This window comes from Podarcis erhardii (genome assembly GCF_964252035.2).
Source record: "Podarcis erhardii genome assembly, chromosome: 7".
Lineage (NCBI taxonomy): Eukaryota > Metazoa > Chordata > Lepidosauria > Squamata > Lacertidae > Podarcis > Podarcis erhardii.
This window is the reverse complement of record NC_138511.1, coordinates 43,054,073-43,069,410: the sequence shown is the minus strand read 5'-3', so window position 1 is coordinate 43,069,410 and position 15,338 is coordinate 43,054,073. Positions and strand designations below refer to the sequence as shown.

General features: G+C 48.8%; 1 protein-coding gene across 1 annotated transcript; it reads right to left on the bottom strand.

Annotated features, from left to right (window-relative positions):
- Positions 1-5,035: 5,035 nt before the first annotated feature.
- SNAI3 (snail family transcriptional repressor 3) lies at positions 5,036-15,004 on the bottom strand. Its single transcript, XM_081872084.1, has 3 exons — positions 14,888-15,004; positions 10,992-11,624; positions 5,036-6,917 (listed from the first exon to the last, which is right to left on the bottom strand). Exons 1-3 carry the CDS (start codon positions 14,964-14,966, stop codon positions 6,733-6,735), a joined length of 897 nt encoding a protein of 298 aa, XP_081728210.1. The 5' UTR covers positions 14,967-15,004; the 3' UTR covers positions 5,036-6,732.
- Between the last annotated feature and the right edge of the window lie 334 nt (positions 15,005-15,338).

The following is a 15,338-nucleotide window of genomic DNA, read 5'->3' as shown; positions in this document are numbered from 1 at the left end:
AACCAGTAATGGTTAAATATAATCCAGTTTCCATCTTGTGACAAAATGCAGACACCACCCATGGTGCCAACACCAGCCAATTTCCTTGTCCACTACTCCTGGTTTTGCTTACTATCTAGCAACTGGGCATCATCCTCCAATAAAGACACTAGAGGGAGCTCAAAGGCTGCACACACCACAAGGTGCTCTTACTTCATGAGGTCTTTTATATGGCAGTGCCTTCTCCAAATCATTACACTTAAGGAACACCCACACTATGCAGTTAAAGCAGAACTCTACAACTTCATTAGTCATGGCTTCCCCCAAATAATCCTGGTAGCTGTCACCTGTTAGGAGACCCTTGCTCCTCACAGAGCTTTGATTCCCAGGGTGGTGTAACAGTCAATCCTTCTTTACAGGGAACTCTGGAAATTGTAGCTCCATGAGGGTCTGGGGATCTCCTAACAGCTCTAAGCACCCTTAACAAACTACAGTTCCCATCCTCCCCCCCCCCTCATCTCTCCCTCTCCAGTGCTAGTGAGCACTCTGAGGGATGGCAACTCAAGTAGGCAAGAAGGTTTCCCTTCTGTGTGTCTAACTCGCCCTGCTCCAGCTACCCCAAGCAGCCTTCTACCGAACCACTTTTCTTTCCCTCTCCTTTCCCTAATCCAATGGTTCTTAAAGGGTGTGGTGTGCCACACTGGTGTGGCAGGAGAGACTGGCACATGTAGCAAGAAGATTCAAGTGCATTGTTTTATACTTTCTGGGTGTCTCATGAATATATTATAAAGTAGTTGTGTTTTATCTTCAAGTGCTGCTATGAGTTGTTTCTTTTTGTTTTCCAAGGTGTTTATTGAGACTTGTTAGGAGGCCCCTATGGCCTTCACAGAGCTACAATTCCCAGCATTCCCTGAGAAGAGGGATTGATTGTTAAGCCACTCTGAGAACTGCAGATCTGTGTAGGGGTCTCCTAAGGACTCTTAGTGCTCATAAAAAACCATGGTTTCCAGGATTCTTAGGGAAGCCATGACTTTTTAAAGTGATATGATCCTGTTTAAAATGTATGGTGCAGATGTGACCTGAATATGTGAATGGAGGCAGAGCCACTCAAAGATGTTTTGCCACTGTAGATAAAATGCTGCAATGATGCCCCCCCCCCATGCAGATCTGGGTCCCTTCTCCAGCCCCTCCCTGCCCCCCACCTGTGCAACTGTACCTTACCCTGCACCTGTCCTGCCACTATGGTACAGTGTGCAGGGTGCAGTGGGCGCAACAGTGAGAACGGCACGGGGTCAGCAGCACAGGAAGCCACAAAGGCACTGGCAGCAATGCAGTGGTGGAAACTGGGGACAGATCTGATGCCTGGTGCGAATGGCTTCACCTCGCCCCATGCACCTCATGCCCCTGAATGGAGGGCATCGTGTCCAGTGCTGTGTTTCAACTGTGCTACCTCATTTCTAACCTCATGAGAGTCACTGCTCAACATTGCTGTCACTAAGAGACGAGCATGTGTGTGTGACTCATAACCCCAGCTTCCATGGAGCTGGTACACAAACCAAATCAAATCAGGTACAAGCTGGCAGACAGTTCCTTTACCCACTTCTGACGCAGCGAGACTGGAATTGGTGATCTGCCACATGATGCATCACAGATTGGATAGGTCAACCGTGGTCTAAGGTCCTACTCATGCTGGCCCTGCTCATACCCACTCAGCAACCTGATGCCCTCCTGATGTTTTGGACCACAAGATTAGAACATAAGAACCTGGTGGATCAGTCCAATGGCCCATCTAGTCCAGCATCCTGTTCTCACAGTGGCCCACCAGATGCCTTGGTGGGAAACCCCAAAGCAGGACCCAAAAACAAGAGCACTCTCCCCTTTTGTGGTTTCCAGCATCTTGTATTCAGAAGCATTGCTGCCTCCAACTGTGGAGGAAGAAGAAAGCCATTATGGCTAGGCCCCTTCCTCTGTGAATCTGTCCAATTCTCTTTTAAAGCTGTCCAAGTTGGAGGCCATCCACTGCCCCTGCATGAGAGAGTTCCAAAGGTGCTCCCTTAAGGACTTCCTTTTCTCAGTCCTGAATCTGTGCTGGCTGAGACTGATGGGAGTTGTTGTTCAAAACATCTGACAGGATTGGCAAAGGCTGCCTCAAGGTACTAGCATGGCCATCCTGCTCTGTCCACGAGAGGAGCTGCACGGTTCAGGGCACGGTGATCTGCTCTCAATTCCACCTAGCTCAGATCTCCCTGGACCCGTCTGGTGGGCTTGTTTTGCCACCTGCCAAGCATCCAAAGTGTCCACAGACCTCTGGATGTGTCCGCGGTCAGTTCCATGAAGGCCTGCCAGCAGGTTATAGATAGACAGCGGAGGCCCGGCCAGCAGGGTATAGATAGAAACACAGCCTCTATTTTTGCCCTTCTTGGTGCAGGTGCCAGAGGAACTGGCCCGCCCAGAGTCAGGATTATTTATAGGGGCTGGTATTTAGGGGGACAGTACTGCTTTTCCATTTTGCCGTGGGAGAAAGAAAACTGAGATGGGAGAGAGGCGTGGTTGTCGTGGTCCTATAACCAATGCCTCCTCTCTCGTATCCAGCATCGGATCACACTAGGTCACTTGACGGCAGCTTGTAAAACCCTCTGATTGTAAAACTAGACTGAAAAACAAGGTCATCTCTTTCCAGACCTCTCCCAACCGCACCATGATCCTGTCATTCCTGAATAAATGTCAGGGGACCGAGGGTTCACGGAGCCCTAGTGATGTGGTTACAAAAACCACAAAAAATGGTTCACATGAGCATGTGCAGAGTTCCTTTACACAATTCATTTAGGAATAGGAGTGGGAAGGAGGCTGGGGAGGAGGTTGTCTCCCAAGTGGGCTTGGGCTCTTGCATGTCTTATTGTAGAATGACATCACATAATCCTGTAGTGGGTGACCGTTGCTGCAAAGTACCTCAGAAATATTTGCAAGATCATCCACTTTAATACTGGGGGAAGATTGGTTTCCATCTTCTGGCTAACCCCTCTTAAGTGGAAGACCATGCCTCCTTTGGGTGCAAGCTCCACACACACACACAGGATAGCAATGGCCTGACTACAGGATAATTCATCCCATAAACAAATCATTTTGAACAGTGCAATGTTCTACAAAACAGCAGTGATTTATATTGGCAAACCTAAATTAATTCTCTTAAGTGGTAGCGAGGAAGGACATGTGGCTGGTTGGTGTGTGACTTCCATCGCTCTCGCTGTTCCACTCCATCCTCATCCTTTGCAAGGTTCTGGGGTACCTCTGGGTCTCAACCTGGGACTTCACTCAAAATGGCAAGGAAATGGCAGAATAACTTTCCAACAGTTGAGAGCTGTTTGACAGTGGAACAGACTCCCACAAGAAGTGGTGACCTCTCCTTCCTTGGAAGCTTTTAAGTAGTGGCTGAGTGGCCATCTGCCATGGATGCTCTAGTTGAGATTCCTGCATTGCAGGGGGTTGGACTGGATGAGCCTTCCAGCTCTATGGTTCTATGACGGTTGTGCCATGGGTTCATCACCTAGGTGCATTTAGGAGGCCCTGTGAGGATAACATTTTGAGAAACAGTGTGATGTAAGGTTAGAGTGTTAGACTACAACCTAAGAGACCAGGGTTCGAATCCCCACTCAGTCATGAAGCTCCCTGGTTGTGGCCTTGGGCCAGTCTCCATCTCTCAGCCTAACCTGCCCTCACAGGGTTGTTGTAGAGATGAAAAGGGGAAAAGGGGAGGAAAAGAACCATGTAGTGAGCTCCTTGGAGGGAAAGGTGGGATATAAGTAAAACGAGCAATAATGCAGAAAAATAGCTGCCATTTCTTTGCTTTGTCTTGACTGTGTGTTTTTATGGGGTGGCTAAAACAGTTTCCCTCTTGACCCGAGGAGGCCCCAGCCCTGTCAGAAAAACCTGTGGACAAAAGAGCAGGCGAGAGCATCAGGTACACTTTCCAGCTCAACGCAGCCAGGGACGAGTGGAAAAACTCATCCATTCATTCCAGCTCAACGCTCCCTCCTTTGGCCCAGCTCAGCGGATTGGTGGCTGGCACTGGCCGTCTGCCTGGACCCCCCACCGGCCCGGCAGCCCTGCACTATATTTATCAGCACTTTCCATCTGCCACATGAAGAAGAGAGGAAACATTTGAGCTTATTTTAGACCCCACAACATTCTTTCCTGCTCTGGCCCTCGGACGGACAGGTGGAACGACCGTATTTAGCCACTTGGGGGCTGAAAATAGAAGGGCCCGTTTACAACGCAGTTTCCTTTAGGCAACTCCGCACCCTATTTACGTACTCCGGTGAAGAAGAATGTTGTCCTCGTCCCCATTGCCCAAATTATAAATATTAACGTGGCTTTGCCAGGTTGACATCATTGCCCCAGCGAGCCTCTCCTTCCTCTTAATAGCCCATTCTTGGGAGAGAGAAAGAGAAAGAGATGCTCAAATAGAAAAGGAAAGGCACAGACCACTGGGAAGACATGAGCAATGGATGCGAGGACGCATAAAAGAATGAACTTTTCCTGGGAACACAGAAAGCTGCCTTATACAGACTCGGACCACTGGCCCAACTAGCTCAGTATTGTCTACACTGACAGGCAGCTGCTCTCCAAGGCTTCGGAAAGCTGGATGATGTGTGAATGGTCCAGTATAAGCCATTGATCAGTGCATCAATGACATATTGCAAAAAACAACAACATCAGTCTGGAGGGGTCCAGAGTTGAGTCCTTCAACACTGTGGATGCTAAAGCCATAGAAGGCTTGGACATTTATTAGGCTCATGAGAGTAGGGATTTAGCAAGTCATGTCCCCTTTCTCATGGGTGAAATAGTGGAAGGTGTAAGAAGAGCATTCCTGATTACAGATAGCAGCACAATAATAAGGGACACATTCAATGAAAAATGGTGTCACTGAAATCATTTGGAATAGTTTTATTGGGCTTTCTTGGGGCGGTGTGGGGTCATGAGGCATTCTCCAAACCCAAAGGAACAACAAAAAATGTACAGAAAACAGAGAGAAACAGCAGCAGAGAATTTTTAAATAACTTTTAGCAATGCCAAGTCACTGTTCTGTAGCTCTTCTCCTCCACAACCCCACCCCAAAGATTCAAGGAAGGTGAATCTCTATGAAGCTAATCCAGAATTCTTTGCTCTGCCTCCTTGAGAGCAGGGGATATTCTCTTTTTACTGCAGACAGAGTTGCAGTTAGGAAGGGTGGTACAGGCCTTGCTTTTGGTAATGTGCACATGAACACAAGGGACAAAGGGACACCCTTGTTACTGTCTCTCCTGTTGCATCACCCCTTCAACAGCAGGCAGAATATAAGAGGAGCCCGCTGGATCAGGCCAGTGGCCCATCTAGGTCAGCATCCTGTCCTCACAGTGGCCAACCAGATGTCTGTGGGAAGCAGGACCTGAGCTCAAGAGAGCACTTCCCTTCCTGTGGTTTCCAGCAACTGGTATTCAAAAGCAACGCTGCCTCCAGCTGTGCGGCTTAAACAGGAGGTTAAAGTGCATTAAGGAGTTATTAAGCTGAAGGGAAAGCAGTAAGAGAATGGGGTATGCAGAGATAAAAGGAATGAAGTGTAGCCAATCATGTTTTACTCAGAGCTGACCCACTGAAAGTAACAAATCTAGGATAGTCATGCCCATTAATTTAAATGAGTCCACCCAGTATGATCAATACTGGATACAACCCAGTAGCTTGGAAAACAACCACCAACGAATTTCCTCACGGGAACAGATTTAAATGGGTGGTGTTGAGGATCTGCCAAGCCCAGGTGGATTATTCTTTACAAAAGCTTCATTGTTCGTGGAAACCCACTCAAGCTTAAAAGGGAAAGCTGGACAGAGGAAGGAAGAGGAGCTGTAAATTGCAGCAGCTGAAGGCCACTCCAGGCCTCCGTACTCCCAGGAAACACTGATTGGTATGATGTCCCTGGAAACAGATCTTGGATCAGATGAGAAGGAGTCACAGCAGCTCTCCCACCACAGGCACTTGAGAAGGCCTTCACTGAGGAGGCCCAGTCTGGAATCATTCCCTGCTCTCTTTTGGAAATTTGGGAGACCAGAAGGCAAGCTTCTGGAAACGGGAAGGTCCTCACAAAGCAACTGCGGTGTGGTGCTGGAAGAATGCAGGACACCCTGATAACAGTCATCCAAGAATGGGGAGCTTAAAATCCCTTTAATGCAAAAGACCCAAAGGTGGACTCAGGCAGAGGATCTCTTGTCCTGGGTTTCCTCCTGACACCGTCCCAGAGAGCAATGCAGAAATGAAGAGGCCTTCTCAACTCCCTATTGACCAAGCAGGCTAGCAGCTAAGGGGATGCACCACCAGCATGCAAATGACACCATTTGGATGGATCAACGACAGCACAGTAGGAGGCGGAGACACATTTGCAGAAGGACTCCAGGGGATTTAACGCCAGCCTAATATGGAGGCCCCTTTGCTGTTTTTTCAAAACACACAAGAGGAATGGGGCCATATACTTTTCTGTTTCCTAAATTGAGATGCGCCTAGATCTTGCCGCAACCAAGAGGTCAAGCCACACACTCTTTGGAGCGGTGGGTGCCACCCAGTTGCAGAATCAGAAGAAGAAGAAAACACACCCAACTTCTGCTGCAGGACGCGACTCCAGGCTCCACTGCTACAGATCTTCAGTCGTCCGGGGCTCTCCTCCTAACCTCCACAAGTGGTCTCAGGTTACGTTTTCCAGGTAGCCAGCCAAGCTCAGCATGGCTCTCAGGTTGCAGCAGGGCAGCAGGCCGTCTCCTCATGCCTCAGGAGCAGGGACATCCGGGAGAAGGTCTTCAGGCAGGTGTGGCACTGGTATTTCTTGATGTCGGAATGGGTCTGCAGGTGGGCGCGGAGGTTGGAGCGGTCGGCAAAGGCTCGGCTGCAGTGCGAACAGGCGTAGGGCTTTTCACCTGGAAAGGGAGGCCAGAAAGAAAGACGGATGAGCAGGCAATGCCAGGGCTGTTATAGGACCTTGAACCTGGTTTGGTAGTAGATGGGCAGCCAGTGAAGATGCTGTAGCAACAGAGTCGCATGTTGTCATCTAGATGCCCCACCTGGCCAGCACATTCTGCACCAGAGCTGGAGCTTCCAAACCAGACCCAAGGGCAGCCCCCCCCCCCACTGTACATTGCAGCCTCAAAGTTACCAATGCTTGGGCCGCAGGCTATCCCTGTCCAGGAACTGCAACAGCTGGTGAACCAGATAAAGCACTCCTAGCCACAGAGGACCCCTTGACCTCAAGTGATAAAGATGTATCCAGGAGTACCCTCAAGCTATGCACTTGCTCCATCATAAGGAGTGCATCCAGAACAGGTAACCTGCCTATCTCCTGAATGTGGGAACCACCCACCCTATCTTCCCAGGATTCAAGCAGTTTATTGGCCCTCATTTGTTCCACCACTATGTTCAGAAACTAATTCAGAACTTTCACAGTCTCTCCCGATTCCAATGTTATGGTGAAGTAGTGCTGCATGCCATCAGTGCACTGGTGACACCTTGCTCCAGAACTCCAAATGATCACCTGTGACAGCTTCATATAGAAGCTAAACAGCACTTGGGAGAGGACAGTTCCCTGCAGAACTCCATAGCACCAGTGCCAGGGGGCCAAGGAGCACTCCCCAGTGCTACTCTAGGAATATGGCCTGAACATTTATTTATTTCTTACATTTATATGCCATCTTCTCCTCCAAGGATTTCAAGATAACGTACATGGTTCTTCCCTCCCCATTCCATCCTCACGTCCTATGAGGTAACTTAGGTGAGAGACAAGAAACTGACCCAGCCAGCTTCATGGCTGAGTGGGGATTCAAACTCTGATCTCCCAGGTCCTAGTCCAATGCTCTAACCATTACACCACACTGGTTGTACCCAAGGATGGAGAACATGTGACTCTCCCATCATTTTATTTATTTAGACCATGGGTAGCCAAACTAAGGCCCAGGGGCCGGATCTGGCCCAATCACCTTCTAAATCCGGCCTATGGATGGTCTGGGAATCAGCGTGTTTTTACATGAGTAGAATGTGTGCTTTTACTTAAAATGCATCTCTGGGTTATGTGTCGGGCATAGGAATTCATTCATCCCCCCCCCCAAATATAGTCCAGCCCCCCACAAGGTCTGAGGGACAGTGGACCGGCCCCCTGCTGAAAAAGTTTGCTGACCCCTGATTTAGACCATTTCTATTCCACTTTAGTACAGGAAACTAGAGCAGTAAATGTTACAAAAATACACAATATATCTACCATCTATCTATCTATCTATCTATCTATCTATCTATCTATCATATATCTATATCTATATCTATCATCTATCTATCTATCTATCTATCTATCTATCTATCTATCTATCTATCATCTATCTATCTACCTAATCTCTCTTCCTCTCCCTTTTCCTTCTGGCACAATCTCCTCAATGAAAATCTCGCAGCCTCCTGGCTCTCACTTGGGACTCCACCCATCCACCCTGGCTCTTACCAAGGGCTCAAACAAACTCACAGATCGCTCCCCTCCAAAATCGGACAACCAAGAGGGTTCCTGGAACCTGCTGACCTTACCCTCATGTCTCACCCTTGGTTTGCATCTATGGGCCTGATAGAGCTTCCTCAGACTGCCTCTCATTCAGCACTCAATCAGCTGCATGGCTCATATCCAGCCCCAAGGCTTAGCAGCCTTTGTGAGTTTTCCAGGGGTCCCAAGGATGTCAGCTAGGGTATCCCCTTCCACTAACTGTTCTTTCTCAGGCCACTGCACAGCTCTCCTGTTCCATCATCCCCAACCATTGGCCATGATGGCTGGGGCTGATGGGAGTTGGAGTACAACAAGATCTGGAAGCCACTGGGCCTCCCATTCCTGATATAAAACAAAGATGGGCTTGACACAGTGACTTTCTCTCTCAATGGGCATCCCTGCACTACAAACTTTATTTTATTTTAAATTTTTGATTGAAAACACATTGCTAAACGGCTTACTATTTAAAAACCCCCAAACAGCTTACAAAAAAAAAGGTAAAGGGACCCCTGACCATTAGGTCCAGTTGTGACCAACACCGGGGTTGCGCGCTCATCTCACTCTATAGGCCGAGGGAGCCGGCGTTTGTCCGCAGACAGCTTCCAGGTCATGTGGCCAGCATGACTAAGCCGCTTCTGGTGAACCAGAGCAGCGCACGGAAATGCCGTTTACCTTCCCGCTGGAGCGGTACCTATTTATCTACTTGCACTTTGACATGCTTTCGAACTGCTAGGTTGGCAGGAGCAGGGACCGAGCAACGGGAGCTCACCCCGTCATGGGGATTCGAACTGCCGACCTTCTGGACCTTCTGATCGGCAAGCCCTAGGCTCTGTGGTTTAACCCACAGCGCCACCTGTGTCCCTTAGCTTACAAAAACCCAGACATAAAAACAGTATCATAAAAACAGAGATTAAAAAAACAAATGAAGCAGAAATCTAGTAATAGCAGGGGTCCAATCTCACGGGGCCAGGAAAAGTCTTTACATATTTATTTTTACAATTATGTTCCACCTTCCTTCATCCAGTGAGCTCAGGTTGACAGACATAGTTCTCCTTTTCCTCCTCATTTTATCCTCGAACCACCCTGTGAGGCAGCTTAGGCTGAGAGACAGTGATTGGCCCAAGGTCACCCAGTGAGCTTCATAGCTGAGTGGGGATTTGAACCCTGGTCTCCCAGGTCTTAGCCCAACACTCTAACCACCACGCCACACTGGCTCACAGCTGTTCAGTTGTAGCTTGTGCCGTGATCAACTTCAGTGGCAATGCCCTACGCTGGAGTTATTCATGCAAGTCTGATGCAGTATTTACATAAAAACATCTGACGGGCTCAGCTGGATTGGAATGAGGTTCCCTCCAGCATAACAGTTCTCAGCTACTCTTGGGTGACCTTTCCCCTTTATACACTTCTGCCCAGTGAATCATAAAAAGTGCCCTGCTGGATCAGAGCAAAGGACCCTCCAGCCTAACAGTCTGTTCCCAGAAGTAGCCAGCCGGGTGGTGGAGGGACAAAGCAAGCCCTGGTAGCAACAGCTTGCAGTTGTGGCTTGTTCCCCCAGCAACTGGTATTCAGAGGTACACTGCCTCTGGAGGGGGAGGTTCAATTTAACAGGAATTTTTAGAAAACAGTGAGGCAAAGGCTCTTGTACGTGTTTCTTTGTATAGCAAAGGCCCAGTTTAGGCCCAGAACCCATTTAAAAATCTAGAGCTGAGCACTGGTTCAGGTGACTTAACAAGATGAGTGCCTCTCTGAACATGTGCAGAGTGCATTTCAGGAGAAGGCTGGTGGAATGGTTAGAATCTCAGGCTAGGACATGGGAGACCTAGTGAAGTTCATTGGGTAAGCTTGGGTCACTGACCAACTCACTCTTGCCTTCCATATAGGGTTATGGGGAGGATAAAATGGGGGAAAGGGTGGCCTATACACAGTGCCAGCCAACTTGGATCATACAACTGGCAGGTGAGGCTGCCCGGCTGGCATTGACCCATGGCAGGGTCTTTTCAGTGATGGTTCCCCAGTTGTAGAATGCCCTCCCTAGTAAAGTACGGCTGTCTCCATCATTATTAACTTCAGGAAGAATTTGAAAACATACCAAGGCATTTGCAGGCTAAGAAATAGTATTCCTGGCAACCTTGTGATCATTGGATGGAATAATGTCTTTAACGACAACTGCTTTTGGAAAATGTTTTTAATTTTAATTGTTTTCAAAATGTTTCAACTGTTTTAGAATATTTCTGCTTTGTTTTTAAATAGTGTATCTGCGTGCTGCCCTAGGGTAGGGTACATAATAAATAGCAAATAGAAGAAATAAATAGAAACTCCTTGCACCAACATCAGAGGCAACATTTATCACAGCAGAGTGTGAGGGCCCAACAGTTCCCCCCAGCCACACCAAAATGCAAGTGTTCTCCAAACCTCCCCCCACTTTGCCCTCCCTTCTTTTCCATGCACATTTGCCCCCTTCCTCAAGGTCGCCCCCTACCTGTGTGTGTCCGGATATGCCCCTGCAGCAGCCAGGGCCGGGAGAAGGCTTTACCGCAGATCTTGCACATACAGGGCAGCGTGTGGGTGCGGATGTGCATCTTGAGGGCACCCAGGCTGGCGTACTCCTTGTCGCAGTGCTTGCAGTTGAAATACTTCCTTGCCGTGGTTGCCTGCAGCTTGCAGCGCTGCTGCCTGTGTCGGGCCAGGCCTGAGAAGGTGCTGTAGGCCTTGCGGCAGTCCGGACACTCAAATGTCTCCAGGGGGTCGCCAGCTATGGCTTGTGGCCCCTGCAGTTTGTCTCCATTTCCCTCTGCTGGGCTGCCCAGGTTGGGAGTCCTCCTTTGGAACAGGCTGAATGCTAACGGGAGATTGAGGTTGTTCTGGTTATCACGCAGAGGGGTGGCAGAGCCCCAGCTGCCTCCAGGGCTGCTCCCAGAACCCACTTGGGAGCTCGATGTGGGCTCCCCTTTGGCTTCACTGCTCTGTGGGAGAGGTGGGGACAGGCAGGCAATGGCAGAACTGTGGTCCCAGAGGCTACCAGCTTCATAGGGGGCTGCCGGACAAGGCGTGCCATCTTGACTGAGGACGGGGAATGCTGCCCCTCTCCAGGAGTGGCACAATCCACTGGATTCTGGGGGAAACACACAAAACAAGTAAATAAAAAGCAGCCATTGTTCCTCAAAAGCCTCTTCACCACTACCAGACAACATGCCTACCCTGCATATTTTGGAAAATATGTGTCTGAAGCCCAGTTCAGATGCCCACCAAAGAAGGATGTTAGGCTGGCAAACAGGCAGGCATGAAATGTTAGGCAGGCTCCATACCTGGAACTTTTCAAACAGGCCTCTTTGTATCTTGGCTTACAGAAACTAATTGTGTTGTTGGATCCGACTTTGTGGCCTGGCCCTTGTGGTTGTATCATTCTGTGTTGTTGCTGTTGGATCGCTAGTTTTTAATAATTTGCGACTGTTTTATTGAGATTCTTTTAGAAAATATAATCTACTGTATTTTTGTTCCTAAAGGGTGATATAGAAAAAGAAGTAAATAAAATAGTTGGTTTTAACTAAGAAGCATAAGAACATAAGTACTGCATAAGAACATAAGCATAAGAACTGGAGTACTGTGTCCAGTTCTGGGCACCACAGTTCAAGAAGGACACTGACAAACTGGAACGTGTCCAGAGGAGGGCAACCAAAATGGTCAAAGGCCTGGAAACGATGCCTTATGAAGAACGGCTAAGGGAGCTGGGCATGTTTAGCCTGGAGAAGAGGAGGTTAAGGGGTGATATGATAGCCATGTTCAAATATATAAAAGGATGTCACATAGAGGAGGGAGAAAGGTTGTTTTCTGCTGCTCCAGAGAAGCGGACACGGAGCAATGGTTCCAAACTACAAGAAAAAAGATTCCACCTAAACATTAGGAAGAACTTCCTGACAGTAAGAGCTGTTCAACAGTGGAATTTGCTGCCAAGGAGTGTGGTGGAGTCTCCTTCTTTGGAGGTCTTTAAGCAGAGGCTTGACAACCATATGTCAGGAGTGCTCTGATGGTGTTTCCTGCTTGGCAGGGGGTTGGACTCGATGGCCCTTGTGGTCTCTTCCAACTCTATGATTCTATGATTCTATGATAAGAAGAGCCTGCAGGATCAGGCCAATGGCCCATCTAGTCCAGTATCCTGCTCCCACAGTGGCCACCCAGATGCCTCTATGAAACCCACCAGCTGGATCCAAGCACAAGAGCCCCCTCCACTCCTGTGGTTTCCAGTAGCTGACATTCAGAAACTTTGCTGCTTCCAATTGTGGAGGCAGAGGATAGTCATCATGGCTAGTAGCCATTGATAGCCTTTCCTTCCTCCATTAATTTGTCTAATCCTGTTTTAAAGCTGTCTAGGTTGTTGACCATCACTGCCTCTTGTAGTAGTGAGTTCCATAGTTTAATGAAACTCCTTTCCAGTATTATAAACAGTTGCATAGAAGTCTCTCCTCAAGGCTGCCTCACTCAAACATTTTGCATTATGCACTCAAAACACTGCAATATGCACATGTAGTGTACACACAGTTCCAGTAAAACACGCGCCATACGGGTGCAAACACCACAGAAACACAATTTGCCCAGAGTGCCATGTATCAAGCACTGGAATCAGTACACCAGATCCTAAGGTAACCTGGAAGCATTATTTTTAACAAATAAAACAGAATGCATTCAGAGAGATGCTGCCTGTTGCAACCATGTGGCCATAGTGATTAACTTAAGAATAAGTTTTATTTTGCAAAATGAGCTTCCAAGAAGTGTGTAAGGGGGTGGGGGATCCACATTTGAGCCTTGCGTTGAAGTGCCAAGATGCTCACGAGATTATTATTGAGCTCACCCTTATGAATACCGTAAAGCAAATACAATCCTGTCCCAAAGAGGCAACACTTGGCATTTTTAAAATATCTGCATGCCACCTCCTAATCTTGGCATTCTTTATCTGTGTACAAAAGGGTTCAGTGCAAGGGTAGAGGGACCCTGGCTACCTAACCTGGAAAAGTTGCTGTTTGAGTGAAATCTACCCTCCAGGCCACCTTTTACACATCACACTTTACCACAGGGAGGACACTGGGAACACCCCCCACCCCACCCTATGACAGCACAACAGGTTTTTCACACCAATGCTGTGACATGTTGCCCAACCTTTCCATGCGTCTTATTTATGCACAATACAGAACGTTCAGTTGCCAATAGGTGCCACTAACTGTGTGGAAACTTTGGGCACCACGTAGTCAACTACACCACACACCCAGGGAAGCTATTTCAATGTGACAAAGGTACAGGCTACATGACTCCAAAACTCACCAAGTAGACATTCTCGTATAAGCATGTACTGAAGTGTGTCTGGCAGCGAGTAGGGAAACCTCCTTTTGCCCTGGCATCCACTCTATGGATTTCTGGGGCTGTGCAAATATTAGGCACTCCCCACCCATTTTCTTTTAAAAATAATCTTAGCAGTTTAACAGTATTTACAGCAGAAACACTTTTTAGTGTCCTGGAGTTAACATATTCTCTCCACTGTTGGCTTTAATTTCGTAGGTTTAGATTCCTCTTTCTGAACCTAAATGTTGCATTTATTCAGGCTTTCTTGTTGAGTGAGATCTGGCTGTTAATATTTGGCCTACGATATTTCATTCGTATTATTTTTAAAACTGTATATTTTCCCTCCAAGCTGCCTATGGGCATTTTGCATTCGACAAGGAATTGCATAGATAGAAATGTGAGATAGAATGCAGAAATAATCGCTGCTAGATTAAGTATTTTTTTTAAAAAAAACAAACCCTAATGTATTTATTATACTTGAGAACTCAGATGGGGTGGGTGAGGTGAAATAAACCCCTTTTAAAATCCGCGCGCGGGCCCCCTCCCCAGCACGCTAAGAAAAAAGCCGGGTAAAAACGAATGCCACAGTCCGAAACACACTAGAGAGTCAACGCCATTGAGCGCAAAGGAACTTACTTCCGAGCAGACACGTATAGGCTTGTGCTGCAAATTAGTTTTCTATTTCCAAGCGCACTTTAAGCACCAAAAAGGACTCTAAAAACCCGTCCCCATCACGCAACCCCAGGCAGGCATAATTGGGACAAAGCCCCCGCGGAGCTGCCTTCTGAGTAAACAAGCGCAAGAGCGCGCCGCTCTGGAGTTTGAAGCGCAAAAGGAAGCGGTCGGAGATAAAAATGTGGAGAGGGAAGGGAGACAGCCCGCTCTATAGACCGGGGGCAGGGGGTCGGGGCAAGGAAAAGCGCTCGAGGAGAGCTGCGAGAAGGGAAAGCTGGAAGGACCCGTCGTGGGCAGCGCGCTCACTGCCGCTCAGCTCTCCAAAGCGCGCCGCGCGCCCTGGGCGCAAACCACTTCGCCCTTCCTTACCTTGGCGGCGCGTCTCCAGCTGGCCGTAGTTGGGGACGCGAGTGCTGGAGGGCTTCTTGACCAAGAAGGAGCGCGGCATGGCGAGCGGAGAGTCCCGGCGAAGCGAGCCGACCGGGCAGGTGCAATAAACCCGCGGGCTCATTAGCATGGGCTTCCCGCCGAGCCAACCGCCGGCCGAGGGGCCGTCCTTGGCCGCCTCCGCCGGGGCCGCCCTCCCCGCGGCAGGTGCAAAGCCCAAGGGGCGGCTACGACCACGACGCGGGGAAGCCCCGCGGCGGGCGGGCGGGCGGGCTCGCTCGGGGCAGAGGAGGGGATCACCTTGAATCCTCCCGCTAGCTTCCAAGGTTAAGGTGTCCAAACTCCGGCTAGGCGAGGACAGCTTCTCCCGCCACCCCTTGCGTAAAGGAAAAGCACGTCGGCCACCCTACACGGTGTGGTGCAGTCAAGGCAG

Bases quoted from the DNA above. Each gene is read 5' to 3' on its own strand.
- SNAI3 (XM_081872084.1), bottom strand. From the start codon at position 14,966: ATGCCGCGCTCCTTCTTGGTCAAGAAGCCCTCCAGCACTCGCGTCCCC. The intron at 11,625-14,887 runs GTAAGGAAGGGC...TGTTTCCCCCAG, and splicing joins GCTGGAGACGCGCCGCCAAG to AATCCAGTGGATTGTGCCAC. The intron at 6,918-10,991 runs GTAGGGGGCGAC...CTCCCTTTCCAG, and splicing joins GCATATCCGGACACACACAG to GTGAAAAGCCCTACGCCTGT.